Genomic DNA, 26,687 nt, shown 5'->3' on the forward strand with positions numbered 1-26,687 from the left:
CTAAACGTACTGGTCAAAGAATATCTAGTTGGGCTCTAGTTAAACCCTTGTTAGCTTTTGGGCAATCTAAAGCTGAGTATACTCACATCCACACCCCCTAACTAGTCACTCGTCATTTACTTTTAGTGCGGGACGTCGAGTGTGCAGGCCTTCCCTTCACGGCAAGGAATTTATTGGGCACACTGCTCGTGAGGTAGTTATGAGGAATCCTTGTAAATGAGCCTTTATGTGATACATACATACATGATCTGATCTAAGTTTTCATGACGGAAGGTTGTGCAAATGGTCTGGATTCTAATCATGTTATGAGTGTCCTTTCATCTCTCTGTTGCTTAACCTGATAAGAATCCGGCGAATTTATTTTGTAATACAATCATTTATTTATGTGACACTGACTTTGAAGCAATTAAACATGAAAACAGCACCTGATCCAAAAGACATTCAGGTATTGCACATTATTTCCTAAAATTTCAATCGCATATACCTATATTCTAACCTGTATCACTATTGAAAGTTATTTTTATAATGTATGAAAAAATAAAAAATATGCAGTAATACAAGTGTTTTCCATGTTGTATCTATGGTTTTATTATAACTATATAACAGTTACTTCAATGTTACCTTTCGTTTCAGGAGTTCCAGTTTAAACAATCGCACATTTCTCAGATTGTAAATGCATACACATCCATACCAGTTGCATGCAACTTGTTAGTTGCAGACAAAAAACGAGGTTTATTATATGTAGGTCAAAATAATAAAATACTTATCATAAAGCCAGGAGAGGATAGTGATCCTGAATGGAAGATAGAAATTGAATTATCAATAGTTGTTAGTAAATTAACGATTAGCTGTGATTGTTCCTATTTAGCAGTAGTACCACATGGTCCTTCTGTCCTTATCTATGATCTACAATCATTTGTTACAGGAGTAAGTTATTGAAGTTCAAACTCGTCCCTTAATATATTACACAAATATAAAACATACTTTGATTCATCTTTTTTTTCAGAATTTGCAATTATTACATGAAATTAGAATTCCTTCATCAAATATAGATACTTTTGTAAGTGATTTACAGTGGAATCCCACAGTCCCAGGAATGTTATGTTTAATAGCTAGTGATCACACAGTTGGAAGTTTTCAAATAAAAGAAGAGAAGGAGAAAACAATTGAGCTAAAAGCTTTAGAAAAACTAAATGGGCTGGATGTTTTATGTGCAGCCTGGAGTCCTAAAGGGAAACAAATAGTTGTAGGCTGCAAGAATGGCAATATTGTACAATTGAAACCCGATTTAAAAGTGGCAAGAACAATTCCTGGCCCTACTCCATACATTGGAGAAGTTATTTCTATTTTATGGATCAGCAATTATCAGTTTTGTGCTGCTTATTTGGGTAGCGAACAGAGGATAAATGTCCTAATAGTTGATGCTCCAAAGGGTGAAGTAAATGCTATCTTTACATGTTACGAGGATATCACTTATGGAGTAACAGATACAGAAGCAGAAGGAATGATTTCACGTTATTATTTTGATTATGTGCCAGAGTGGGGTTTAATCATTGCTGCTAGTAGTAATAGTAGTGAAATAGCTGTATTAGGTTCAGAAGATGGAGGGACTACCTGGAGTCAGTGGCAATTGGTTGATAGTGGCAGGGCTGAATTACCATTAATTTGTACTACAGAAAGCTATCCAGTTGGCATAGCTATAGATAAGTCCTCAAGTCGAAAGTTACCCTGGGGAGCAGACTCTACTTTGCCTCACCCTGTTCCTATGCTTCATATTCTAGCAACATCTGGGCAGTTGTGCAGTTTTCACATGGTAAATTTGTTTCCCAACTGCCCTGCCATTAATTGTCCACCTACAGGAATAATTTCAACTCCGCCACAACCACAAATGAGCGTTGTCCCAGCGGAATCGTCTATTATTATGAATGGTTTAATAACTAGTACTCCACGCCCCAAGCAACCGGAAACAATTCTTGAACGTCCAAAACCACCTCCTTCGGGAAATATTTTTGATAAATTTCTTAAAGGAACTGGATTATTTGCACAAACGCCGATCGAAAAGCCAAAACAGCAGGAACAGAAGCTTGAAGTTTCTAATGCAAATATTAAACTAGAATCGCCGAAAGAAATTCATTCACAAGAATCTGTAAAGGTAGATGTTAAATTGACACCAATCAAAGAAACTGTTTCCCAAGAATCTGTGGAACCAAAACCGATCATAGAAGATGATAGTAGAGATATCCGAGCTTATCTAGAAGAACATAGTCTATTTGAGAAAGAATTGCGAGATAGACTGGAGCCACAAAGTTGGGTAGAATGTGGTACAGAAGAAGAACGTCGGAAGCTTATAGAAACGTCTGCTATCCTAGATCAGTTTCTTCGCGAATTAAGAGAGACAACAAATAGTTTGTCTAGCGATATCGCCTATCTAAAAGCGCTACTACTACAATCGTTTGCTTGGGTTGAAGAAACTAAATCGAAAAATGCAGCTACCAATGATATTACTAGCAGAAATTGTGGAGATAACAACAAGATATCCGATTTACAGAAATTGTATTATTACACTCAAACACAGCTTATTCAGGCTAGTAAGATTTTAGACTTAGAATGGTTGGATAATAAATCTCATGAAATGTCAAGAATGAAAATTCCACATTTAGAATTTGTGTATCAGAATCTTATATTGCACAATAAAATCATTCAAGAAGAAAAAGGCAAAGTAGAGCAATTGAAAAAACAATGGAAACTAATTACACGTAGTAATAATATTTTTGGATTAAATCGTTCCTTCTCTAATTTAAGCATGACGTCGTCCAAGTCTTCAGCCTCCTTTCCAAGAAATGCAGGAATTATAGAAGCACGTTGTAAAGCTATTGCTCTGAAAACTTTGAGTTTTACTCAAGGAAAACAAATGAAATTGAGGGAATATTTGTCTGCTTCTACTCCAAGGATTATAAAACCAGTTAATCCTTCACCCGTTCAAGATCGTTTGGAAGCTACTCTGTCTTCTTTGGCTTCTCTCAGTGCTACTACTACTGACACAGCAAGTACAAATAATACCCTTATCGACGCTAAAGCTAAAGTAGAACAACCTGTCTCAAAGCAAACTCATATTACCAAACAAGTTACCGAAAAACCTAAACAACAAAGCCCTCTAGCTTCATTGAACAGTATTGTAGCAAGAATTGGTACGAATGAAACTAATAATATGTTGATGCAAAACAAAACACAAACCAAACAACCTGTGTTTTCCAATACTTTTCAAACTGGAACTGGAACTAAGCCTGTGCAAGCAGAGAAAACATCAAGTTTGCTAATAACTACTACAACACCTCAGAGTATAAAATCGAAACAAGATAACATTACTTTTAGTCAAGTTAATACTTCTACTTTACCTAGTTTAATGAAATCTTTCCCTAAAGTTGATTCCATTTCTTTCGGGACGTCAGCACAGAAGCCCGAGGAAACTACACAGAAATCTGGACCGAAAGAGACTGGTATCAAAACTGATAAAGAAGCTGTACAAGCTAGTAATTCTCTCAAAGTAGAGCCTAACATGTTTGGTACTACTACATTGAATGACGCGTTGTCATCCGAAATTTTGGCAGGAAAAATACAAGGAATCGCTTCAAATACTTCACTAAACTTGACGATAAAAACATTTGCAGCAATGTCAAGTAAACCAGCAGCTACATTTAATTTTGCTACTTCAAATGCTGTCCCTGTAACTGCGAAAAGTTCTTCACAAAATGTCAGACCACAGACAACAATTGCACAATCGTTTTCATTTGCTTCGAAACCTGCAAGTACTACTACTCCGTTCAATTTGAAGTTAACGCCAACAACTGCATCTCAAACGCAAGAACCAGTGAATTTAACGGGCTTCTTCACAGGACGGAATATTGATGAAAAATCGAATTCTAAAGTTACATTGAAAGTACCCGGTTTCCAAACACCTTTAGGGCAAGATACATCTAGTATTAATCAAATTTCTATTGGTCTCGGAGGCGAGACTCCCACAAAAGAAACTACCACGACTACACCATCGGTTACTATCGAAGAAATACCTTCTGCAGTTGAATTAAAAGTTTCTAACTTCCAATCAAACTCGGCACAATCTTTGCCTGCAACTTCTGCTATTCCATTATTCGCTACTCAAACCAGCGCGTCGAATGTTTCTGTATTTGGAGAAATGTCAAGTCCTACACCAACTACAGCTACCTTTACTGTTACCACCAGTAGTAGCGCGTTTGGTGTTCAAACTACATGTACTTCACCTATGTCGATATTCGGTGGTTTTAGCACTACTCCAGCAACAAGTACAAGTACTATTACGACAGCATCTACTACAGCGTCTCCATTCCAAGCTACTTTAGCCAAACCTACTTTTGGTAGTGGTAGTGGTGGTGGTGGTGGTAGTGGTGGCGGCGGTGGTGGTGGTGGTGGTGGTGGTGGTGGTGGTGGTGGTGGTGGTGGTGGTGGTGGTGGTGCAGCTGCTGCTGCTGCTGCTGCTGCTGCTGCTGCTGCTTCTGCTGCTGCTTCTGCTTCTGCTTCTGCTTCTGCTTCTGCTTCTGCTTCCACAAATTTGTCTACACCAAGTTCTGTAAGTGCTATTAACAGCCCTCCATCTACCCTTACCTTTGGAAGCATTGCAACAACAGTAACAACTACAGCTACTTCACTTTTTGGTAAACCTTCTCTTACAATGAACACACAATTTTCAAGTACACCTGTGACTTCTTCAACAGCTACTACTTTTGGAAAGCTACCCATTAGTCCTGCTTCTATGCCTTTTGGAAGCTCTACAAACACATCAATATTTGGAAATGTAGCTACTACTACATCAGCGAAAACTTCATTCTTCAGTGGCACCGATACCAGTTCAATTTTTGGTGGAAATACTCAAACATCTTCTACTGGTTCCATCTTCGATAAATACGCGTCTCCGACAAATACGTTTGGGACACCTCAGAAATCTATTTTTGACAATACACAAAAGTCTGGTTCCATATTTGGTGGAACATCGTACACGGGATCTTTCTTTGGTGGTGCAGCAGCTAATACTACTTCAGGAGCATCTTCTGGATCTACATCTGTATTTGGTTATGTTGGAGCTAACATCGCGCCAATGGGGATGGAACAGCCTGTCTTGGCAGCACAAACTGCTTTTGGGCAAGCTCCTTCGTTTGATAATAAACCAGTATTTGGTTCACCACCTGCATTTGGAGCTTCAAAACCTATTTTCGGTGGCGGATTTGGAGCAACAGCATTTGGAGCAAGTCCTACTCCTCCAGGTAAGTCTTATGTCACTAATCGTTTATATTTTTGTACTCAACTATATTAAATTGAATGAAAACTGACCAAACTAGCATTTGGAAGCCCACCTACAATGGGAGGAAGTCCTGCTCCTATAGATAATAACATGTCAAAAGTCTTCGGAAATGTAGGAGGTAGTACTACGTTCGAATCTTTAGCCAACCAATCGGGTGGTCTGACTTTCGGTAATCTGGCTCAAAAAAGCCCAGAAGCAGAGAAACCTCCTGTGTTTACAAGGTACGCGATTAAAATATCCTAAAACATAAAGAAACATTTGAACAATTAATTGAAGTAACGCTATTTTTCTTTTTTAATTATAGTGGAAGTTCTTTCTCCAGTTGGCGATGATCTACAAGTATCTAATCAACTATATCGAATTTAAAAACAAATTATTTTTCTAGAAAAAAGACAAGATAATTTCATGATACTCCATTACTTCGAATCGTGTATTATAATTAGTCTTTACGGAAAGGAGCAAACATTGTCGATTTAAAAATATTGTTATACCCATGTTATAACAAGAGGAAATTTGAAGCGATTTAGTACCTTTTGAATTTATTTACAAGAAACATGTTTTATAAAACTGATTGTTGTATAAAAATATATTCAAATACCTCTCTTGATAGGCTTTGGTGCAATTGATACTTTCGTTGGTTTACAAAGATCGATAACACACGGGTCGTCGAGAGGAGAATGTGTACATACAGCTGAAGATGGTACAAGAAGTGCAAGAGATATTTCTACATTACAAGCTTCCATCCAGACTTGATGCGAAAGTAGGACTGTAGTCTTTAATCTATAATCGTTTTGTTCTATATTCTGCATTCGCAGATCCGATCGCCGCGGTAATAATAATTGTACTTGTTGATCAGGATGCCTTAATTTAATACGTAATATACTAGGATCCCGTAAATTGAATATTTTTGCCGTCAATGGGATTCCTAAGAGAAGACCTCCGGTGAATTTCAACGCAGCATCAGCGTCACCTCTCGGTTCTTCGATCATTGCTCTACAGAATCGAGTAGATACTGGTGGTCTTGGAAGTCGTTCTTCTCCTTGTGAGGCTGGCATTAAAAGTAACGGTAATAGCAGTCGCGTTAATGATCCCGGTTTAATATCGGCCAAAGTTGGGATCTGAAGAACAAGAGACTTTGAGAAAGACGGTAGTTTCGTCGTATCTTGGGGCAGAGTGTCAGCTTCGGATAAAAAGTGACGAGCTAGTGGAAGAGCGCTTCTTCCCGTTGCACTTCTTGTCACTCGAATCAATTCCACCGCTAATGCTTTTAGCCATACATCGTTAGCCAGAATGACGTCACTTTCGCTCAAACCACTGAACAATCTTTGCAATCTGTAAATTTGATAAAATTGATTGATAAAACAACGTTTATACGATAGGCATATTAAGAAATAACTGAGTAAATACTTTTGAGTGTTCTGAAGGAGAACCGAAACGTTAGTGGTTGAGTTCGGTAAAGGACTCGTCGATATTGAATTTGCTGATGATATCGAGAATTCTTTCAACACAGATTTCAAGAGTAATAAACACCGCACATAAAGAGCAGTGAACCGTGCGGCTCCTTCCATACGATAATCCATTTCTGCTAAGCGATCAAGATCAATAGCGGCTGCTTCTAAAAACTGAGTGTAAACTGTGCCACCAGGTCTTGCATTTTCGACACCTGTCACCACTTTCTCCAGGAATTCTTTTCCACGCTCAGCTTCGTCATCGGTTGTATCTTCTTTTCCAAAGCCTGGACCACTGGTTATAGACGGTCGTAAACGGGGAACTAAATGTGGCATGGTGTCACGTAAATAGTGATAATGTTTTGATGCATGCTCTGTAAAAAGTGCGTGCATACTTGGACAATGCAGTGCAGCATTGAATATCAAGACTAATACGCTTGCATCTGTTATAAATATTTATAGTTAAGGATATTAGAAATAACATTATTACGTTCATTTAACGATGGAAAGTAATATAAAGGATACAAGACGGTTCATCAACATCCGGTTCTGGTGTATCGAAAAAGGGATGTCTTCCAAGAAGTTGAGGTACTAAAGGTAGTGTTAAATATGGATGTGAAGCTCCTAGTGCTGCTAAACAGCTTCTGATACTTTCTTTGTCTTGTGGATAACGACTTAAGTTATCCAAAAGACGATTCACGCACATGTGAAGACAGTTTCTTGTTGCGAGCCGACTAGCAGCTAAAGTAGCATGCAGACCTTCTCGCACTTCACCTGAAAAATCCTCTAATGCACCCAATATTGTTTCTAATTGATCTTCGCGAAGCGTGACGCTCGCAGACATTTTTCTTAACGATTCGATAGCTCTTAATCGTACATCTTGAATTTCGTCATTGAACATATCTACCATAAAGTCTAAAGCAATCCTGGCTATATTTGGATGTTCCAAAGATAAAGTGCAAAGTGATTCCACTGCCGCGGTTCGTACCTAAGTGAAATTTATGAATTTTTAACATGTCAATTATGTAGCTATGTACAATACTTACCTCTAAGAACTCGTCTTCTAAACCATGAATAAATGCACCACAGGAACCGCTCTTCTCTTCTACTTCTGGCCTATCTGCTTCTACAATTTTTTGTTTCTTATCTAATGCTTGTTCTATGTTTCTTTGGGATACACCCTTCATTGTCCCTAGAAGTAACATTGCCGATGCTCTGACTCTTGGAGACAAATCACCCATAAGACTACAAATTTGGGAAAATGCACAGTCTACCATCCTTAAATCTTCTCCATCTGCTCCAACAATAATGCTATAAAATACGAACAGTTAATATGCCATAACTTCATAATAATAATAATAATTAAACTGGTACACTTCAGTTATGAAATAAATATATATTACATACTTTTCAGGATATTCTCTGCCCAAGAGCCATATCAGTTTAAGTACAGCTCTTCTAACAATTTCATAATCATCTCGAAGCGCAGCACAAGCTTCTCCAAAAAAACTTGCTGGTAGCCTGCATCCTCTATGAGAATGAAGTTCTGCCATTGTTTCAAATGCTTGTGCACGAACTCTTGGATCTTGAGAACGTGCATAATTACCAACCAATACCAAAGTATCATCTGCAGTATTTGCGGTCAAGTATCTACCAATAATGGAAAGACAACGTGTTTGTACACCATGCCAAGTGTCTGGCAAATGCTCACGAGCAATTTTTAATACCAAAGACCTGTAAATTAAAGATTCAGCGAGTTTTCACAACATTGATAAACTTGACAATATTTCTAATACCTATGATAATCTCCCAACTTCAACAATGTTGCTAAACCTTGGTTTTTTACTCTGTGCGATTCTTCATTTCGTAAGAGCTCAGATGTTTCTGTAACAATTCGTGTTTTTTCTGTTGAATCATTTGTTACTTCTCCCAATTCTGCAAATATCCAAAGAATTTTTGCACGAACTGCTGCTTCTGTTTCTATAGCAAATCTTTCTGATAACTTTTTCACAACTGAAGGTACATCCTCTGGAGAGATATATGCTATGGTATCAGAGATACGAACAAGAAGTTGCAATGCATCATTGCCACATTTGCATTTTTCAAGGCATTCTATATACGCTAATGCTGAGCTGCCTTCTATACCATTTTTACTTCCTGTACTAGATGCAAGCCTTAATGTTCTCAATCTTTTTAACGGTGGTTCAGTAGTAACCTATGAAAAGATAATCATCAGAATTAAGAAAAAATTCAAAAATCGAAAATATAAATACCTGGCTTTGTGTAAATTCTGCTAAAACTCTTTTCTTCATTAAAGCAGCCATACTTATCAAATACTCTAGATTTATTTAAAAAGCATACAAAATTGCGAAAGTGTTCTTCAGTGTTTACAAAGGTTAGAATCGTGTTTTATGTTTCTAAAAATGTAAACATAAAAATAAGCAACTTTCTTCTTCTTGTTAAACCTGTAAATAATTATATATGATATATATGTATATAATATAAAAATGCAGATTTATGTTCTATCCAGTTCAATCAGCTGATCATATACTATACGCAATAAGTAGTATCTAGCATCTCTGGGTACCTACTATCTCATAAGTAATCAAATATACCTAATATTGCATATAGAATAACAAGCAGTGCTTAATTAAAAAGAAATAGTCAGTCTCTTTAGTACTGTTACGTTCATTCTTTCACGATAATCTATACCAATCAAAGGTTATGATAAAAATCTTTGTTGTACATACAAATCATATTTTGTAGCGGCGTATATAACAAACATACTTAATGAACATTAATAGTACCTACATGTATGTTGTATTAAAGTTTAATACGACGTAAGAATTCAGGAAATGTGAACATTTTGAAAGTTCTTACGATATCACATGAGATTGACAATCGCAGATTCTGTCAAATTGACAAGCTTGCCTGGTCTGGCACTAACATGGCTGCCGAGATCAATAGAAAACTGTCATCATACGTTTCACCTGTTATCACCGGCGTTATTAAATTTTCCGACATGTTTCGTACGACTGATTTTTTTTGAATGTGTACTTTTTTCATTTGTTATGAAATTTATTTATGTCATCATAAAAATGCCATGAATTTTAATCACAATAATGATAAGTGAAAGTGTTCTGAATAACTGTTGATCTGCGAGAAATGGGTGATTCACAATAATATAATGCAGCGTTACAGAAACAATAGAGTTTTTTAACGATTGTTAAAAAACGTAGATATCACAGGAGTTCCTAATATTAGAAACGAATGTTGCAGAATATATTTATGTAAACATTAATTGGAAAAGAACCAACTTCCAAATACATTTTATATTTTTTACATATCCTTTTGTTTCTTGTTACACAAGAGAGTACCTATTTCTACAATTTTTTCTTGATATTTCTCGATTTTAGTAGTGGAAGCATTAAGATTAATTGAGGAAGCTACCAAGTTTCCTTTAAGTGAGACTTTAATATGAACATTTTTGAATTTGTTTGCATATCTGTGATTACATTTGTGTGTGGTATAATATGTACACTTGTGCTGGAATTTTACTTATTCAAAAAGTATTTGGAGGAAGCACCAGAAGTAAGTCCGTCAAAAAGACCAATCCATCATGGCAAGGCTCAATTACCTAAGGAATTACTTAGTAAAATTCAAGATGAAAGGACAAATTCTGCAATAAGTATGGCTCGTCAAGGTATGTGCCAAGGTAACGAAAACTTGGCGATAAACCTAACACTGCAATTTCTGTTCAATGAATTAAGAAATGCAGAACGAGTTCGCCTATGGCTGTATAGAAAATTGAATAATGAATTTAAAGAACTCTTAACTCAATCCACAACTGGCAAATTGTTGGACAGTGTGAAGGTAAATAAAACAAAACAACATAAATAACAGAAGTAAAAAGAATAATGATGCTTTTATGGTTTCAGTTGAGAGATTTAAATCTGGGTTCCCAATTTCCCACAATAAAAGGTTTAGAAGTTGCAGATTCAAAGATTGATGCTGATACAGGTTTGCTGGAGTCACTGGATTTATCATTAGATTTACATTACTCTGGGAATTTTCAATTATCAATAGATGTTAAGATGTTATTAGGCAAAACTGCTTATATGGCTTTACAAGGTACATATGCAGATAAATGGAAAGTCTACATCATTTGTAAAGTTTTAAGAACCTTCTGTTATGTTTCATTAATGACTTTTTTAGTGAAACGTATCAGCGGCAGAGCTAGATTACAATTTACGCGCGTTCCATACACTCACTGGTCTTTAAGTTTTTATTCGGAGCCTATACTTGAGTTGGAAGTGCAGTCTCAATTTCAAGGTCGTCAATTACAACCACAGATCATTTCTTTGATCACGGGACAAATTCGAAGAGCCGTACGTCGGAAACATACACTACCTCGCTACAAGTTGCGTTATAAGCCATTCTTCCGCAGACTGAACGACGAAGCCGTAGACTTATCTGAAGTAAGAAGTGTTTTGAAACGTTTTTATATTCTGCGCAATTGTAAAAATATAAAAGAAATTATAAAATTGTATGAAATATCTGCTTAGGTTGCCAACATGCAATTGACACCAGGTTACTTAGAGGTGTCATTGCTGGAAGTAAGTAGATTGAATTTTGGATCTCTTATGCCTCATGCAGAAGACAAATCACAGATTGAAATTTATTGCACGATAAGCATAGACTCAACACCCTGGGTATATTTGACTCAATATACTGGAGTTCCTTATATGGTGTTGGATTTAATTATTAGCAAAGTTGGTTCTCAGCAATTGGGTGTAGTATTTAAACAAGAATTGGTGCCAGAAATAGGTCACGTTTGCGTACTAGTCGAAACTATAGTAGCTGGAAGTCCTGCAGGAATAGCTGAGATGCGAAAGGGCGATATTTTAGTAGCAGTAGATGGTAAAAAAGTTTCTAATATGAATCAAGTAGCTAAATTTGTGAAAAATGCTGTGCAAAGGCGTTTCATTATAAGAGTTGAAAGAAAGTATTCCAAAGCGGATTTGGATAAACAAGTTAGTATGAAATTGGACAGCGAAAAAATAACTGCGGAAAAAGGAACGGATAGAAAAACATTAAAAAGTGATTCTCTAATGAATAAAGGAGATACGCCTAACACAGAAGATAGCAGCAAAATGAAATTTGAAAGCCAGATCAAATTTTCAGATTTAAAAGATTCTGAAAATGAAATTGGTGAGAAACAGGAAATAGGTAGCAGATTGTTCAGAAGAAGAAAGAGTAGCGCGCATACTGCAGACGATACTGCTCAAACGCCTGATTCTACACCCTCTAGGAAAATTTCAACTACTTCAAATTTATCAACTATATCGAGCAGTTCTCAATTTTGTTTCGGTGAAGACAATTACATACCAAATATATCGGATCTATATTACACTACGAAAGAAAAGGAATATGCTTCTCTGATTACATTTGAGGAATCTAGAAACTTTCAAATTGACTCCGAGCTGCAGTACTTAAATATAGGCGTATGGGGTCGTGTGAGAGGCGAAGAATTTCCAGCAAAATTGTTAGGATACATAAACGTGCCGATGAAACTAATACTAGCGCAATGTTACACATCTTCAACTGGTCATTATCTTAAATGCCACGCTTTGTTACCGCCCGACAGTGGTATGTACTGCGATATATCAAACAGCTGTGAATGTAGTCTCCACTATATTATTATTATAATTATACTAAAACCATATACTTTTTGAAAAGCTTCTTTGACGTCAGTCCACACAAAGCTACAAGGATATTCAGGATTTGATCCAACTCTTTGTTATGGCGACATTTTACTATCTTATGTCTGGGAATCTATGTATCCAAATCATCGTATAGTTAGTGATGCTGGAAAGAAGGAAAATGTAGAAATTGCCAAGACACAACCAACGCTGAGTGAAGAAATTAGTGACAAGAAAATGCACGACTTTATTAGGACACATTTCCATAGAGCAACACATTGCGACTTTTGTACGAAGAAGGTTCTACTTTTTATAGTTATTTTTTTCATATATATGTTTTAGATTAATCGCTACAACTAGTATCTCAATTCCTCAGATTTGGCTGAAGGATGCTGTACAATGCAGAGATTGTGGCATGGTATGTCATAAAAAGTGCGAGGTTCGCTGTCAAGCATCGGGAACATGTGGAGCAGAAAGTATAGCAACGATGGCATTAGAAAGCGATGAAATAGAGCCTAATACTATTGCCGGGGAGTCAGGTCCAGAGATTTCTCTAACCAGTTGCGAAGATAATGTACAGGTACTCAAGACGTAGTCAAAGTTTTTCTTATACGAAAATGGTATTACCAACTCGCTGTGACAAGAAGTTGGTGATTCCATCCAATATCACATTCCAGAAGCAATGATTATATTCAAAGATAGTCTAGGATTTCAAGATAGATTTCGTAAATGAAACTTCATCGAGTTTGTAATTATATTTTTATCGAGAAACAAATTGTATTATTAATTTTGAAAGATAAATATTTATTATTCAATCGTCAGAAGATTAGATTTTTAAGAGAGAAGTAATCGATGCATATCTTTACACTTTATTAGTCATATCTTTGATTGTACGATCCGTGATACTATAATGAAGGAATTGCAATTTCCGGGCACATAATGTATACTTGAAATACTCACAGAGTATTCTTGTTGCTCTGTGCATACGGAAAGAAAGAAAGAAAAAAGGAAAGAAAAACGGAAAGAAAAAAGAAAGAGCTGTTAAGTGTGATCTCACTTTTAATTGTTGCCAATAAAACCGATCATCCGCATATACGTATAGGGAGGTGAAGGTTTTTTTGTAGGTTTGCACCTTGACCTTGCTTTTAACGTTGAGTATTTGTGAACATTGTAAGTGAATAAATCACTTGCTTTTATTATTATTTAACAAGCTAGAAGTATCCTTGCACAGAAAGTAAATCAGTCGAAAAAAAGAGCATGACTGCTCCGTTGTAATAGCTTCTTTTTTATCGGATATCTGATAACGGGACAAACTTAAAAGCATTAATCAATTTGAAATCCATTGGTCGATTAATCAGGGTGCAACTATGATGGCCATGAAGGCTAGTATAGCTAACACTCTGTTGGGCCTGAAGAAGGCTGGGAGTACCAGTTGCTTGGCCCCACCGGCTTCCGGTACTGGTCTGGCATCTAGAAGTCTTCCCCCAAGTCCCTGTGCATCCCGCAAGGTAGAATTTAATACCACAGATTTCTTCAGTTGGAACGGAGAAGGATCAGATTGACTTCGATATTTCACTCCTATACAATCATTGCAGTTGTTAATAATATAACGCGAATGATCTCTTTATTTGATCATTGAAAATACAATTTTGTACCTTCTCTGCTCTATCCTTGGTCTCTTTGTCTTTTTCATTACACCAGCAACTTTGCAATGAACTGATCACGCTTGTGGATTTAAGGTACTTACTGTTCAGTTTTCAAGCTTCGATTCTTTCATTCGCTTCGCGTTCACTTTTGCACATGGTTACAACTTTATACATAAACGTTGAGAAGTTCTATCTAAACCAGCTCACATTTTTCCCTTTTCTTGTAAACCGATTTTTCTGTTGGTCATGGCACTAATTCTCGTTGTTGTTTGGGATAACGGACACGCAGAATTACACGTCGTCACCGCTACGCTTCTTATCACATGTGACATCGTACAATGCAATAAGAGATGAACGCTTCAGTTCTATTACTTTTCTCGCATTCTTAGCTATCAGTTGCAAGCCAGGCGCATCATTTTCTCTAGGGTCAAGAATCGAATACGTACACGTACGATTACATACTGTGTTCCGACGAATCTGATTGAATTATTGAAACATTTAGAATTCGTTGGTCGGAGGCTTGGGCATAAGTCCTGATCTTTTGGAGGGTGCTGAACCAAGCGTGGCAGCACCTCTGGTAGCTGGGGATCTGGACGATGGTCTTATGTCTAGGGCCAAAGACACTGGCAAGTTTTTATACAAATACTTGGAACCACATGACCGTGTTGAGAAGATCAATGATATGGTAAGCAATCATAAATAGAACTACTCGACTAGCCAGTTGCAACTAATCGATCATCTTCCGAAACTTCTGTAGATGGGGAAGCTGAAGACAGCGCTCGACGCAGAAACTACCTCAAGATTAGAGCTGTCGCAGAGCGGCGAAGTGGATAGTATTAAGTTGATCGCTCAGAGCGATTTGCGGGTGCAAGCGTTAAGCGTTTTGCTTCTGCACTATTGTGCTGGCTTGCAGCACGCACAGGAAGCATTAGATCGATCACAGGCGAGCAAGGAGTCTTAACGGGTCCAACTTCTACAAGGACAAACTGAAATAATTACCGATTCGCGCTTTATAGTAAATGGCCATCAATTTGATCAATTATATCTGTTTTAGAGATTCGTATGTAGAGATATACATGCACACATAGAGACATGTACTTCCCAAATTTGTCTCTTAAAGATTAACGATTTTCTCAGTTCAGCGATATTCGTCATTCGTGTAATAGGCCTCGAAGTAATACTCATGGATTTGATCGTGATATACCGTTTATTATAGCTTACCAGAGAACACCAAATATCAAGACTTCTATTTAGAGATTCTATGTATATCTATGGCACACAGAGTACAATGTATCGTCAGGTGTGTTTATGGGCATCAAATATTTCGAATAATATATTAGAGTAGTTAGGGAAAACGGAAATAATAATGTCTTGAATTGAAGTGCAAGGTAAAGGGCCACTAGATACTTAAACGTAATGTTCAATAGCAGGAATTATTCTCATTCATATCAATATAGAGTATAATATACATATGTATAAGATTAAGCGATTCGATGCATTTTGCCTTCTCTTTTATTCATCTTTTGTCGACAATGGCGTTCTAATAATCGCGGAAACCAGCTGCAACGAAACAAATGAATTCGCGACTGATCTCCATACATGTTTGATTATCGACTATCGACAGGTGTATTGCGTTTATATACACACATACGATTCGATAGGATTCCATCCATAGGTGGTAACACCGAACGCCGAAGTATTGATATATATTTCGCAGCTTAGCAGGATATTACGACTCATTGTTAAAATGTAAAACAAATATATCAAAATGAATATAGATTGTTAAATGAGCGTCACGATATCATTGGTTAAATCTTGCATCGTTTAACAGAAAGGCAAACGAGGAAGTTGCTCCACAGAATGATTATTTTCACGTGGAAATCTTGTTATATTGTTACCAACTGGGAGTATTTCATCGGCGCGGCGTGATGAAAATCGAGGTCGAACGAAATGAGACGCGCCTATAACTATCAACGACGTTTTCGTTCATCCGGCTTCTTGGTAAATATGAAAATAGTCGAAAAACGGAGACGCAGTTGCCGGCTGCCACACAAAGAATTTACGTCAAAGATAAACGATTTTATAGGGCCAACGTTCGCGTTTCAGACTCGCTCGCGATGTCTCTCGATATTTTTTGCTTAATGAAACGCAACTGCGACGAAAGAGAATACTGCCGCGTAGAAATAGTGGAAAATTCTGTTTATCATTTACGCTGCGAAAATGATGAAAATTTTGTTCGAAAATCTCGAGAATTGGTCCAGTTCGACTTCACGTGTACAAATCCTTTTTGGAATAACCAGTTTCGATTCTCGCACTTTACGCGTATCATTTCAATCTCTCTTTCTCGGTATCCCCTTCTTTTTGTACCTCGTTATTTTTCACGTGCCGAGGAAATTTTGTTGCGCGTGGATTATTCGTGGAACGTGATGTTTCTTTCTGTCACGCGCTGGCAAACCACAGTTGGCGTAAAATCAGGGCTAGTTGATCTCAGTCGACGGATATAAAATTGCGCATCATTTTTGGAAACGCAAAATCATCGAGTATTTATTACAAAGATAGATAGAAGATATTTTGTAAAACACAAAAAGAAGGTTGTATCTGAGTTGCTGGAAAAGATACAGATGTTTTCAGGTTTTATGTTTATGATTTTTTTTAAGAAAGATCCCACTCGAAACGAGCGTCCTGCGAAATATCTAGTTGAACAGAATATCTTGTTGTCTGATCAACTAGTACAATCTTTGGATAATTTTGGTGTGCTGTATATTCACATCTGAGGTCACTGACAACAAAGTCCTCTGAGTACCTATGAATCAACGAACGTTCGTTAATACGGATTTAATCGATCATGGCTGCTCCGATGTATTTGGGGTATATCACATTGATGTGTATACTCAAAGAAATAGAGGAGCACAGCGCACACGTGTACGAGCACCGGCGTACATCGATCTCGGCACGGCGCGAGCTTTTATCCCACGCGTCTCTACGACAGAGAGTCAATACGAACACGAGAAAAGAGAACTCATGGGGGATTTTGGTTCGCGATTCTATTCTCGTCCGCGAAATGCACGCGCAGTATCCTCTGGCCACGTGCCAAACATACCGAAGAATCGTATAAACATTTTATCCCTGTTGGGTACTTGCCTCCACGATGAATGGAGAGCAAAGTCCTCTCGCGTCTGAAGAAGAAAGGACGCGATCGATTGCTAGTTTGACGGATCGATTTCGAGCAGCCTCTTCGTGATGCTTGTCAGTCGAAACTTGAATTTTCCCATTTCAAACGATTATTGTATACATACGTACATATCTATCTCTGAAGAAGACGAGGTCCGTCCTCGAAGAAAGCGGTAGAAACGTTGCTTTTAATGCGCCGAAGCCGAAACGCATGCACGGCATTCAGTTTTGTTCGAGAACGACATGTGGCTGGCAATTCTGCCAGTTTTTCCAGACGCACGACTGGCTCGCGCCGCCACGAAATGGGTATGCACGTACTCCTACGCTGTTAATTTTGAAACGTATCACTTCGGTAATTGCCTCGGAAACAGCTGGCTTGTTTCTCTTTGCATAGAGGGTGAAAGCTCTTTCGGGACTGCTTCTGGAAATTAGGCAAACGTCTTAACGAATCTCTCTAGAGCTTACGGTTCCGGCATCTCTAAAGGTAACGTCCATTCCTTTTCAACTATTTGATCTCTTATCGCTCTCTACCTGTGGATTCGCGAGCGTAATGAAATACACATCGCTTTCATGCGTACTGCTTACGTGTGCGTCGTTTCTAGAGCAACGAAAAGAAGAACGATCTGACTGGAAAAGCTGACGCTATCTGGATGGTGGCAATAATGATCGTCGCGATGGCGCAGTAGGCATCGTGCCGAACAAAAACGCCGAACGAAAACGCCGAACGAAAACGCCGAACGCGCGGCTTCGTCGTGCTTTCGACCTTGGTTTTTGAACAACGCTTTTAGCGAATATTTCTTCTCGCTCGCGGACGCGAGTAAACGGGACAAAGCTTTCGCTTTCGGGCCGGAAGCGCGTTAAACTCGAACGCGTTCCATTTCTTTCCTCATCCTTATAGACGCGAGGTGCGCTCGCTAATTACACGTTTACGTAATCCCGCAATGGAATTATACAATCGCACATCCAACCGACGACAATCGAGAAATCGACCTGCAAAACGTTGTATAATTTCTTCCAGCACCTTATTCCATCGCAGAACGCTTCCTTTATACTTTATGCTTTCGATTACACAATCTTTTCGCAGAGATGGATCGAAGAGGAATCGACAACAGATTAGGTCGGTCTCCCTACTCGCGCCACGAATGAAATATGATAAGAAAGCGGAAAAGAAGAAGAGGCAACTGAATTTCGGAATTGAACGGTGCAGGAAGTTCAGTTTCAGGAGTAAACGCGACTTTCCAAACTTCTAATCCATTCTAAGCGGACACGGTCGGTTTCCAAAGACCGTGTAATTCTAGCTGAGTCATACAGCGCAGCGAGAACTTTTGCATTTCGCGGTTCTTTTCCTGCTTCCATCGACAAACCATCTCGGAGACCTTCGGTCGATCCGCGTTTGTTTCTCTAACGGAGAAACATGAATGTCGCATGGATCGAGTGTAGGAGAAGCCAGATGCGGAAATGTCGATCTATTCACGAAAAGACTTCTCGATCTGACGTCTACGACTCGTTTCCGTTCGCGAGAGCGTGGAACTCGGCGAGCCAATCGTGGCGACCTTGCGACAAGAACAACGCCAGTTTCGATAGATTGCAGGCCGATGCAGTTGCACCTGGTCGCGCACACGCGTGTCTACGATTCTTTTCAAACAAAGAGAGGGAATCGAAACAAAGTAGTCAGCTGATCCGAGATGCATCTTTGGTGGGAGCGCCGCCGTCGCTAGCAGTCGCGGCCGCGGCCGCGGCGAAGGCTTAAATAGCACCCGCGTGCAGTTCCGCGCGTCAGTGCCAGCCAGCGTCACCTGAAACGCTCTCGTTTCGATACTCTCGTCGCCGTTGCTACGAACTCTCGAGTACAAGAAAAACAGAGATCGCGTCCTCTGTGAAAGATCGAACACACCGTTCGATGCTCCAGAGGGCAAACTCGCGCGAACACGTCAAACTCTCCTCGCGACGTTCACGCTGAAGATCGCTTCTATTCTCGGAAAAACCGTTCTGTCGGAAAAGTTGGTGGTACCTACGTTCTTTGTGTAGAAGGGCAGGCTGCAACTTAAAACATGATTGTTTCCTGATAGCGGAAGGGAGTGATATCGATATTTCAAGAAATAGAGAAAGACGTAGAAACGCATATATTCGATCACTGTGCACCTGCTAGGAGCATAGACGGTGATCAGAGAAGTTCGAAGGATTACTTTCTCTTTCTTCTTACGATTGCGAAGACCAAGGTTCATTGACACAAAAGAGATGAGACCACCCGCGTACAATGCCGAGGAAGTGCAGCAAATCTCTCAAGAGCAAGGCGAGAGGAACGTGGCCATGGCCGTTTGCGTACAGTTGGCAGGCAGGGCGATAATCAGGGTAGTTTCTCGATGCGAAGAGGCTCAGGACAATTGCAATTTAGGTAGGTCAGAACTATCGCGACACACAGATATCATTAATCATTCTATTCAATCCACTGAACCTCAAAAAACTTCTGACTGAATAATGTCTCTTTCCCTCTTTTTCTCTTTGAATAATGTGCCAATGGATCAACTTATCCTCTGCACTTTCTTCTGGAAGACATAATATAGCAGTTGACGTTTCAACGTATCTTCTGCAACAAATCTGCTATCTGCTTACTCCTTTTCTCACTAATACAAATTGCAAATCCTCTGCTCTCTTGCTGCTTTTTGACGAAAACCACGTAAACTTCCACGAATACAAAATAGATTGCACTGCGTAGTTTTAATCATCGATGCGAAGATAAAGACTTTGCTGATAAGATATATCGGACAATGCTACAAGTTGCATACGACGATGATTCATTTTCTTGCTAAATCTATGACAAATTTCCCAAATTTCTCAACAACAAAACATTTAGATTTAAACCAATTTGTAGCGAGCTGTTAGTGATCGCGACGATTCGATAAATTTGACAGTGATGCAACTGAGACTGTCGTTATCACGATAAAAATCGAAAGTAATTTTGTAATGCGTGCAAAATCACGAAAGCATCGTATGATAGACCGTTGTATAATAGACTGTACATAACAGAGGTATTTCTTCGGGTAACGATCATCGTCTCTGTCAACCCTGAAACAGAAGCCTCGATATTGAAAAGGTACAAGGGAACAATGCAAATTGACAGACACGTGTCATCGGGGCGACCTTAAAAATCGTTCAGTTAGATGACTAATAAAGTTGGCAACTTGATACGTGTTTCTACCCGGCCTTGATTCGTTGATTCGACCGATCCGTAACGAGCTCGACTTTCAAACTACCGTGACAAATTCTCTCGCGCGTCGCGGGGAACGTTGACGCTTCTAGTCAGAATCGGTAAACTCGTCGAGGAACGCTCAGCTTGCTTCTGGAGCACAGGGTATATCGTCAGGTTGACTTCCTGATTCGAAGCGAAGGATAAAACGAGTCTCGGCGCTTGCCTTATCCGTACACCTAGATAAATTTCAGTCCTTTCTCGCTGCCTTTTCGCTTGCAACCTTGCTTCAATTTCTATCCGCGAACAGAATCTCGATTGTCTATGAAATCCTCTAAATATCCTCCTCCTGCTGCACCCTCAAATGAAATATTTCGTGCTCCTCCGTGTAGAACGTTCGCCCTCGTTTTTCACTGGTTCTTCAGTCGTACCGCGATCGAGCCGTGAAAAGTAAACACGAGATTTCTAATCGGCAACTGGCGAAAGTCTCTCGGAGAAAACGAGAGCGAGAGATAGTTTGCAAGCACGATCAAACAGTCGTTGGACGTTTGTGTCTCTGTAATAACGCTTGTTAGTGATCCTCGAGAAGAAAACGTTTCGGCTTCGAGTTCCCCACCTCAGATGGTTTAACGATGGTTCAACGAGAATCGATGCGTTTTGCGTCGAGTGCTAGTCTTTGAGTAATTTCTCCTTGTTAATGTCACGTATTTCTACATATAATAGAATAACGCTAAAACCGTTGCGTTCTTCTATTTCAATGCAACGCGCTGAACTAGGTGGATAGCGACGGTGCTCGATACTAGTTAAACACATCAAGTAGCCACACGTAACAGGTGGCATGGCGGTGTTCTTCGCCGCGGCATCAATTGGAATAAAAGTGAAATGCTTGGTTAAGGCTCTAGCATAGATAATTGGTTGGATAAACATTGTGTTGCACAATTCATGTCCGGTCTTTGTTCCTTAGGCTAGCCGCGTGCCGCGACGGCTCGAACCTGTGCACCCGCTTTGTTTTTGCGTGAGCGCGGCTTTAAAGCGCGAGCATGCTGCGGTTGGCACCGCGATTGCACCGCGATTGTACCGCGATTGGCCGCAGTTTGAGCACAAGAGCGCAAATTTCACGACTCTCCGTTAAATAACGTAGAAATGATAGAACCGAATTCTCTCCGATTCGGAGAGAACTGAATAACGCTAATTCAATGCCTTTTGCACAGTTTCTCTCACCTTTTAAGTTACGGTAGAGGAAAATGCGTGAAATCGGATTAACGAAAACATATCTACTATAGTTTCAAAGAGCTAAAACTGTGTGCTCTGTTTCAATAAGTAGCCATTGACAGCACTCTATTTCGAGACACTCAACGTCTTCAGAATGTTGTCGAGACAATATTGTCGCGCGTGTATCTATGAGTCAACGGTCCATCAACAGGGAAGATTTCTTGCACGTTTTGGAGGCATTCGTCCAGAGAAAAGGTCACTCTCGGAATAGTGAACTGCTATGGGGCTTTGGCAACGTGGTCGTACACGCTTTGCATGCCACGCAACAGTCGTTCCTTCTTCCTGATCCTTTTTACATGTAATCGCTTATTCCGTCATTTGTCTATTTACGTCATTCTCTTTAAATAAACTAAGATCAGTGAAAGCTTCTCCAACTCACCATCACATCTATTAGAAGTCATCAAATTAACTTATCCGCTAGATTCCAAAACCGGAAATCCATATTTCAACGAATGACTCAGCTCACAGTTTCCTCGTTCATTCGGAATGCTTCCTGTAAAAAAATATCTGTGTTAGTATATGTTCGACACATAAGGTACACCAACTCGTCGGAATATATACCGTTTATTTGGAAGCTAATAGATTTTCCACTTCCATTTAATTATGAATAAGTAGGCACGAATAATAATTTTATCTAGGCAACAATCGGAAGATTGTATTCGTTCCGTGGCGACATGATGCGACGCGACGCGGTAAAATACGAATATATGTAGCTGAGGCTACGTGAATACAGGTACATACAAGGGGCGCCACCATGTATGGAAACGTAACCTTAAACGGTAGCTTGTCCACCAAAGTTGTTTGCTACTTTATTACAAAAAGTCATCGTCACTGTCAATACAAGCGATAAAACATAGTCGGTTTGCTCAGTTAACTTGTTCAGTTAATAACGTTCAAATTCCAACCAATGATAAATCCTTTCGAAATAATTTGAAATGTATTTGAAGAACAACGGCGGTTTCTGCACCGACGAATTTTTGAATTCCCACAGTAGGTCAGCTTCGAATAAAAAAATAATCAATATATTACCTTGTACAGCTTTATTAGCAACGTTTGTAACCGTAGAATCTTCTAAACGACAAGCAAAACAGCATTTAGAAGACGTTTTACGTGGAAACATTTTGTAGAACGTAAATTATCAAATTTGACTCGACCCGAATCGGAGGAAAGCGCGACGAAACTGCAACTAAAAGCGCAAGCGCAAGAAAGATGGCCGTTAAAATAGGTTACTTATTGGTAGCGCGATGTCAAACAAACGAGCGTTCCACATCTACTTTCGCACCGTTGAAACGCATTTGTTGCGCGATTCTTCGAGGCGTTAAAATTCAAATGACAAATTTTTAAATATTACCGGTCACGTTGCTTGAGAAGCATGACTGCCCGAAAAAAGAATGTTCAAGTCCGCACGATGTTTTAAGAACAACGTTACTGTCGTTCATTTTACGTTTCCCGCTTGTGACGCGCACATGTCCGAAAAATAGAATGAATGCCAAGGCCAAGGAACGAACGCTATTTATTTCTGAAATTCGGCGAAAATAAATGTTGAGTGGTAGGGTAGTCAGACAGCAGATTCGAGAACTCGTAGCAAATCAGTCTGCCTAACAAGATGGCGAACGCTGTTACGAGAGTAGTGTTGCGTTGTGAGGAAGCACAAGAGAATGAGATTCTTGGTAAATTGTTTTTTCAAGACGATACGTAAAATTGACTTCTCGAATCTCTAGTATCCCTTTTTGCGAAAGAATTTCAATTTCCTCTGTTTAGTTTGATCGTAACGCGATGTAAATACTTTGATCTAGTTCGTGACCTACATTTTGCTGCTACAGGTGCATCGTGCAGTATACGTTCAAACGTGGGTGCATTTTTATTTGAATGTCATGCAACTTCGATGTCATTTTTATTCAATTCTTTGTTCTAATTGTAAGAAGAAAATTTCAATTCCATCATCACGTAACGATTGATACACTGACCTAGTTTCACAGTTGATCCGACAAGAACGTTGTGTCTGAGATGCAACCATATGATCAGTCTTCGTAACAATTGTACCAACTTTTTTCACAGATTATTTCGTTTATAAAATTTTATATACTTTCTCTTAATTATTTAAGTATCTTAAACGTACTTCATGTACTGAAGAAATAATTATACAATATTTTTCAGTGTTGCTTTTTTATTATTGTTTCAGATCTGTCTGAATGTCAGTTGATGCAAGTACCTGATGCAGTCTACCATTTAATGAGACATACAGAATTAAAAAGGTGCGATCTCTCTGGAAATGTAATAACAAAGATTCCACCAAAGTTTGCAGTAAAATTTTCGCTGATCACTGGTAAACACAATATATACATAATTGCTTTGTTACAAATTCTTTTTATATGTTAATAATATCCTGTTTTCTTTTTGTATAGTCTACAACATGTTATCATAATAGTAAAATGTTCAATCATTTCTAGAACTGAATTTGAGTCATAATCAAATGAGCAAGCTGCCAGAAGAACTCTCTGAACTGCAAGCTCTGGAAAGACTGGACATTTCCCATAATACCTTTATTGCTTTACCACCTGTTACTTGTCGGATACCTCAATTAAAACAGCTTCTTGCTAATAACAACTCTATTATTGGTAAGTATAATGAATATTTGCTGTAAAGAAATATCTTACAATTACATTAATTTTTTAATCTGGACCATTGCATCTCTCAGATGTAGATGTTGAGAGACTCAGGCATGCTCCTGTTCTGGAATTTATTGATCTTCAACAAAATCCGCTAACGGGCAGGATGCACGAACTTCTTGGTACCTTGACTCGAATAAGAATCGAATTGTCGCCCAGACAAGTTGAAGACTGGGAAGATCTCACTATCTGAAAGCGATCTTCGGCTGAAGAAAAACAATTTGCCAAAGGAGTTGACAGGCGAATATTCGTCTCGCCTGAACGTGTATTTTTCATTTCTCTTGACTAATAATGAGATTATTCAAGAGCTCACGAACGGGTAGTTGCGTGAATCAAGAGAAGAAACAGCGAATATTTTGTTCAGTGACAGTGGATAACTGGACCGATAACCGACGTGGCGATTGAGCGACAAAGACCGTCAGGAACTGCAACTCCACGATTGATGGTCGCCGAGATCGATACTTAAACAGCAAAGACTTGCCGCGTACCTGGAACTTTCTTCGTTGATCTCGTGAACGAATATTACATCGATCAGTCATCGCTTCCTCTTCCCGTTTTGTATCGTGTGTTCTCTCTCTTTTTTCTTTTCTAGATTCTACTCTGTCACTCGCCGCTGTGATGACCGTATGTATACATATAACGTCGCGAGTTATCGATGCAAACATATTACCATATTTTTACTAACTCCAAACAAGTATCCTGTAAATTTAAGATACGTTTTATTATTTTTTATGCGTGGACTTGACACATATTGCGACATACTTGTGTATAATAATAAATTGTGCGACTGCCAAGATACAAGCGATCGATCGTCGACGGTCTTCTAACCATAATCGATCGTTGTTTCGATTTTATAAAACGCGAACAAACATGAACGATAGAAAAATCCATAATTGTTGATGATGTGAGAATTGACAGCTTTTCTATGTTTATAGATATGTATACGTATATATGAACTTGCAAAAATGTTGCAAGAACGTTTGTATTTAATTTATACGTAGCTATATGTACGTGCACAACACGCATCAGGATGTATTACTCTTTATTTGTGATCTAGTCAAATGTCCGCGAGCGAAATGTTGCAATATACTTTAAGAAACACGATTTCTTCTTTTTATTGCATTCAACATTCACCTCTTGTTCGATTTTATTTTATTCGTAAAGGTAAGTGAGTGTAGTAGACGGGAAATTTGGCTTGTACGATAACACGTGAAGGAAGTCCTTCAAACGCATTGAATTGGTTTAGTACCTATATTTTTTCAATAGCAATAATAATTAATTAATAATAATTAAACGTATGATGAGTCACAGAGTTAATTATCTACAATACTTGTTCGTGGATATAAAATCACAAAATATACATAGAATGGACGCGGTTTAATATTAAAAATTAAGGTAGACATACGGACCATTTGTTCTTTCTCATTATCTGTAAATGATTCGATTTCCACTTTCATAAAGTGATACAGCCTATCTATCTGCGATCAGATTTTTCGAGTGAACAATAACTCATTTGACTTTCCGTCGAAGTCGATAACCACATACGCGAAAATACTGTCTCGACTCTCGCGATTCTCAAGCTCCTCGGCGTTTTTCCGCGATTAACGGTAATCTTAAAAAAATAATAAAAAGAGTTAAAGGAAAGTCTCGTAAATTGCGTGTGTAAGGACGCGTGCACCAGTGACCGCCCGAAACCGCAGCAAGACTCGACTACAAAATTATAATACAGAGTGTTTCAAAATTCCAGGTACAATCTTAAATGATTAGTAGAACTCGGTAAAAAAACAACGAAACACTTTCCATTTTTAATATGAGCCCTATTAATCAATTAAGTTTTGAAACATCCTATACGTATGTCGGAGACAGAAGTTGGAGCGAATAAATTGGCAGCAACTGCGGCAGAAAAAAGAATCGTCACCGATCCTTTTTGTTTCGCTTTTTTCTGTATAATTGCGTGTCTTACATACCGAAGCTACAATTTTCAATAAGTGATTATAGAATAATATATATATATAATTATATACATATACATATTTTTAATACGCCAGAATATATACGACTATACGATTTCGATACATCGCAATCGAATCTAGGACGAATCTAGGCTTTTGTATCAGCGAATCCGAAACTTCCTTCCAATAATGTGGAAATAGGGGCGTTCCTTTAAAAAACACTGTCGACGCCTCCGTTTCGCACTTATTACTTGTGAATATGGAAGCAAATTCATCGTTTCGCATGATACATTGAATCTGGCACTCAC

General features: G+C 38.7%; 4 protein-coding genes across 7 annotated transcripts; 3 read left to right on the plus strand and 1 right to left on the minus strand.

Annotated features, from left to right (window-relative positions):
- The first annotated feature begins 134 nt into the window (after positions 1 to 134).
- On the plus strand, positions 135 to 5,939 carry Nup214 (nuclear pore complex protein Nup214). The gene is made up of 7 exons (XM_076377375.1): positions 135 to 193; positions 274 to 445; positions 634 to 927; positions 1,007 to 4,325; positions 4,749 to 5,294; positions 5,370 to 5,553; positions 5,637 to 5,939. The coding sequence occupies exons 2-7, from the start codon at positions 413 to 415 to the stop codon at positions 5,662 to 5,664; spliced, it is 4,404 nt and encodes a 1,467-aa protein (XP_076233490.1). The 5' UTR covers positions 135 to 193; positions 274 to 412; the 3' UTR covers positions 5,665 to 5,939.
- Ints4 (integrator complex subunit 4) lies at positions 5,851 to 22,155 on the minus strand. Of its 2 annotated transcripts, XM_076377378.1 has the most exons (8): positions 17,429 to 17,649; positions 9,054 to 9,245; positions 8,577 to 8,995; positions 8,188 to 8,514; positions 7,827 to 8,091; positions 7,306 to 7,768; positions 6,740 to 7,223; positions 5,851 to 6,664 (listed from the first exon to the last, which is right to left on the minus strand). In XM_076377378.1, the coding sequence occupies exons 2-8, from the start codon at positions 9,102 to 9,104 to the stop codon at positions 5,923 to 5,925; spliced, it is 2,751 nt and encodes a 916-aa protein (XP_076233493.1). In that variant the 5' UTR covers positions 9,105 to 9,245; positions 17,429 to 17,649; the 3' UTR covers positions 5,851 to 5,922. The 2 variants fall into 2 exon arrangements, with proteins under 2 accessions (XP_076233493.1, XP_076233494.1); XM_076377379.1 differs by lacking the exons at positions 9,054 to 9,245; positions 17,429 to 17,649 and adding an exon at positions 22,138 to 22,155.
- Positions 10,153 to 15,626, plus strand: Pdzd8 (PDZ domain containing 8). Of its 2 annotated transcripts, XM_076377376.1 has the most exons (9): positions 10,159 to 10,653; positions 10,719 to 10,911; positions 10,996 to 11,258; positions 11,346 to 12,429; positions 12,520 to 12,782; positions 12,859 to 13,062; positions 13,841 to 13,990; positions 14,631 to 14,813; positions 14,886 to 15,626. In XM_076377376.1, exons 1-9 carry the CDS (start codon positions 10,258 to 10,260, stop codon positions 15,087 to 15,089), a joined length of 2,940 nt encoding a protein of 979 aa, XP_076233491.1. In that variant the 5' UTR covers positions 10,159 to 10,257; the 3' UTR covers positions 15,090 to 15,626. The 2 variants fall into 2 exon arrangements, with proteins under 2 accessions (XP_076233492.1, XP_076233491.1); XM_076377377.1 differs by lacking the exon at positions 13,841 to 13,990 and having other exon boundaries at positions 10,153 to 10,653.
- On the plus strand, positions 19,538 to 24,620 carry Sclp (leucine rich repeat containing protein 20 sclp). 2 transcript variants are annotated; one of them, XM_076377387.1, is made up of 4 exons: positions 19,538 to 19,694; positions 23,941 to 24,084; positions 24,209 to 24,376; positions 24,457 to 24,620. In XM_076377387.1, the coding sequence occupies exons 1-4, from the start codon at positions 19,538 to 19,540 to the stop codon at positions 24,618 to 24,620; spliced, it is 633 nt and encodes a 210-aa protein (XP_076233502.1). The 2 variants fall into 2 exon arrangements, with proteins under 2 accessions (XP_076233502.1, XP_076233503.1); XM_076377388.1 differs by lacking the exon at positions 19,538 to 19,694 and adding an exon at positions 23,239 to 23,428.
- The last annotated feature ends 2,067 nt before the right edge of the window (positions 24,621 to 26,687 follow it).

The sequence above is a fragment of the Calliopsis andreniformis genome, chromosome 4 (genome assembly GCF_051401765.1).
Source record: "Calliopsis andreniformis isolate RMS-2024a chromosome 4, iyCalAndr_principal, whole genome shotgun sequence".
NCBI classification, from domain to species: Eukaryota; Metazoa; Arthropoda; class Insecta; order Hymenoptera; family Andrenidae; genus Calliopsis; species Calliopsis andreniformis.

What these genes read in the sequence shown, in the direction of transcription:
- Pdzd8 (XM_076377376.1), top strand. Translation starts at nt 10,258, where the DNA reads ATGAACATTTTTGAATTTGTTTGCATATCTGTGATTACATTTGTGTGT. An exon ending in TGCTTATATGGCTTTACAAG is followed by an intron (nt 10,912 to 10,995) that starts GTACATATGCAG and finishes TGACTTTTTTAG; the next exon opens with TGAAACGTATCAGCGGCAGA. An exon ending in TTGAGAAGATCAATGATATG is followed by an intron (nt 14,814 to 14,885) that starts GTAAGCAATCAT and finishes AAACTTCTGTAG; the next exon opens with ATGGGGAAGCTGAAGACAGC.
- Ints4 (XM_076377378.1), bottom strand. Translation starts at nt 9,104, where the DNA reads ATGGCTGCTTTAATGAAGAAAAGAGTTTTAGCAGAATTTACACAAAGC. An exon ending in CAGAATTTACACAAAGCCAG is followed by an intron (nt 8,996 to 9,053) that starts GTATTTATATTT and finishes ATCTTTTCATAG; the next exon opens with GTTACTACTGAACCACCGTT. An exon ending in CTCCTTCAGAACACTCAAAA is followed by an intron (nt 6,665 to 6,739) that starts GTATTTACTCAG and finishes TCAAATTTACAG; the next exon opens with ATTGCAAAGATTGTTCAGTG.
- Sclp (XM_076377387.1), top strand. Translation starts at nt 19,538, where the DNA reads ATGAGACCACCCGCGTACAATGCCGAGGAAGTGCAGCAAATCTCTCAA. An exon ending in TCAGGACAATTGCAATTTAG is followed by an intron (nt 19,695 to 23,940) that starts GTAGGTCAGAAC and finishes TTATTGTTTCAG; the next exon opens with ATCTGTCTGAATGTCAGTTG. An exon ending in TAATAACAACTCTATTATTG is followed by an intron (nt 24,377 to 24,456) that starts GTAAGTATAATG and finishes TGCATCTCTCAG; the next exon opens with ATGTAGATGTTGAGAGACTC.
- Nup214 (XM_076377375.1), top strand. Translation starts at nt 413, where the DNA reads ATGAAAACAGCACCTGATCCAAAAGACATTCAG. An exon ending in TACTCCAGCAACAAGTACAA is followed by an intron (nt 4,326 to 4,748) that starts GTACTATTACGA and finishes CTTCTTCAACAG; the next exon opens with CTACTACTTTTGGAAAGCTA. An exon ending in AAACCTCCTGTGTTTACAAG is followed by an intron (nt 5,554 to 5,636) that starts GTACGCGATTAA and finishes TTTTAATTATAG; the next exon opens with TGGAAGTTCTTTCTCCAGTT.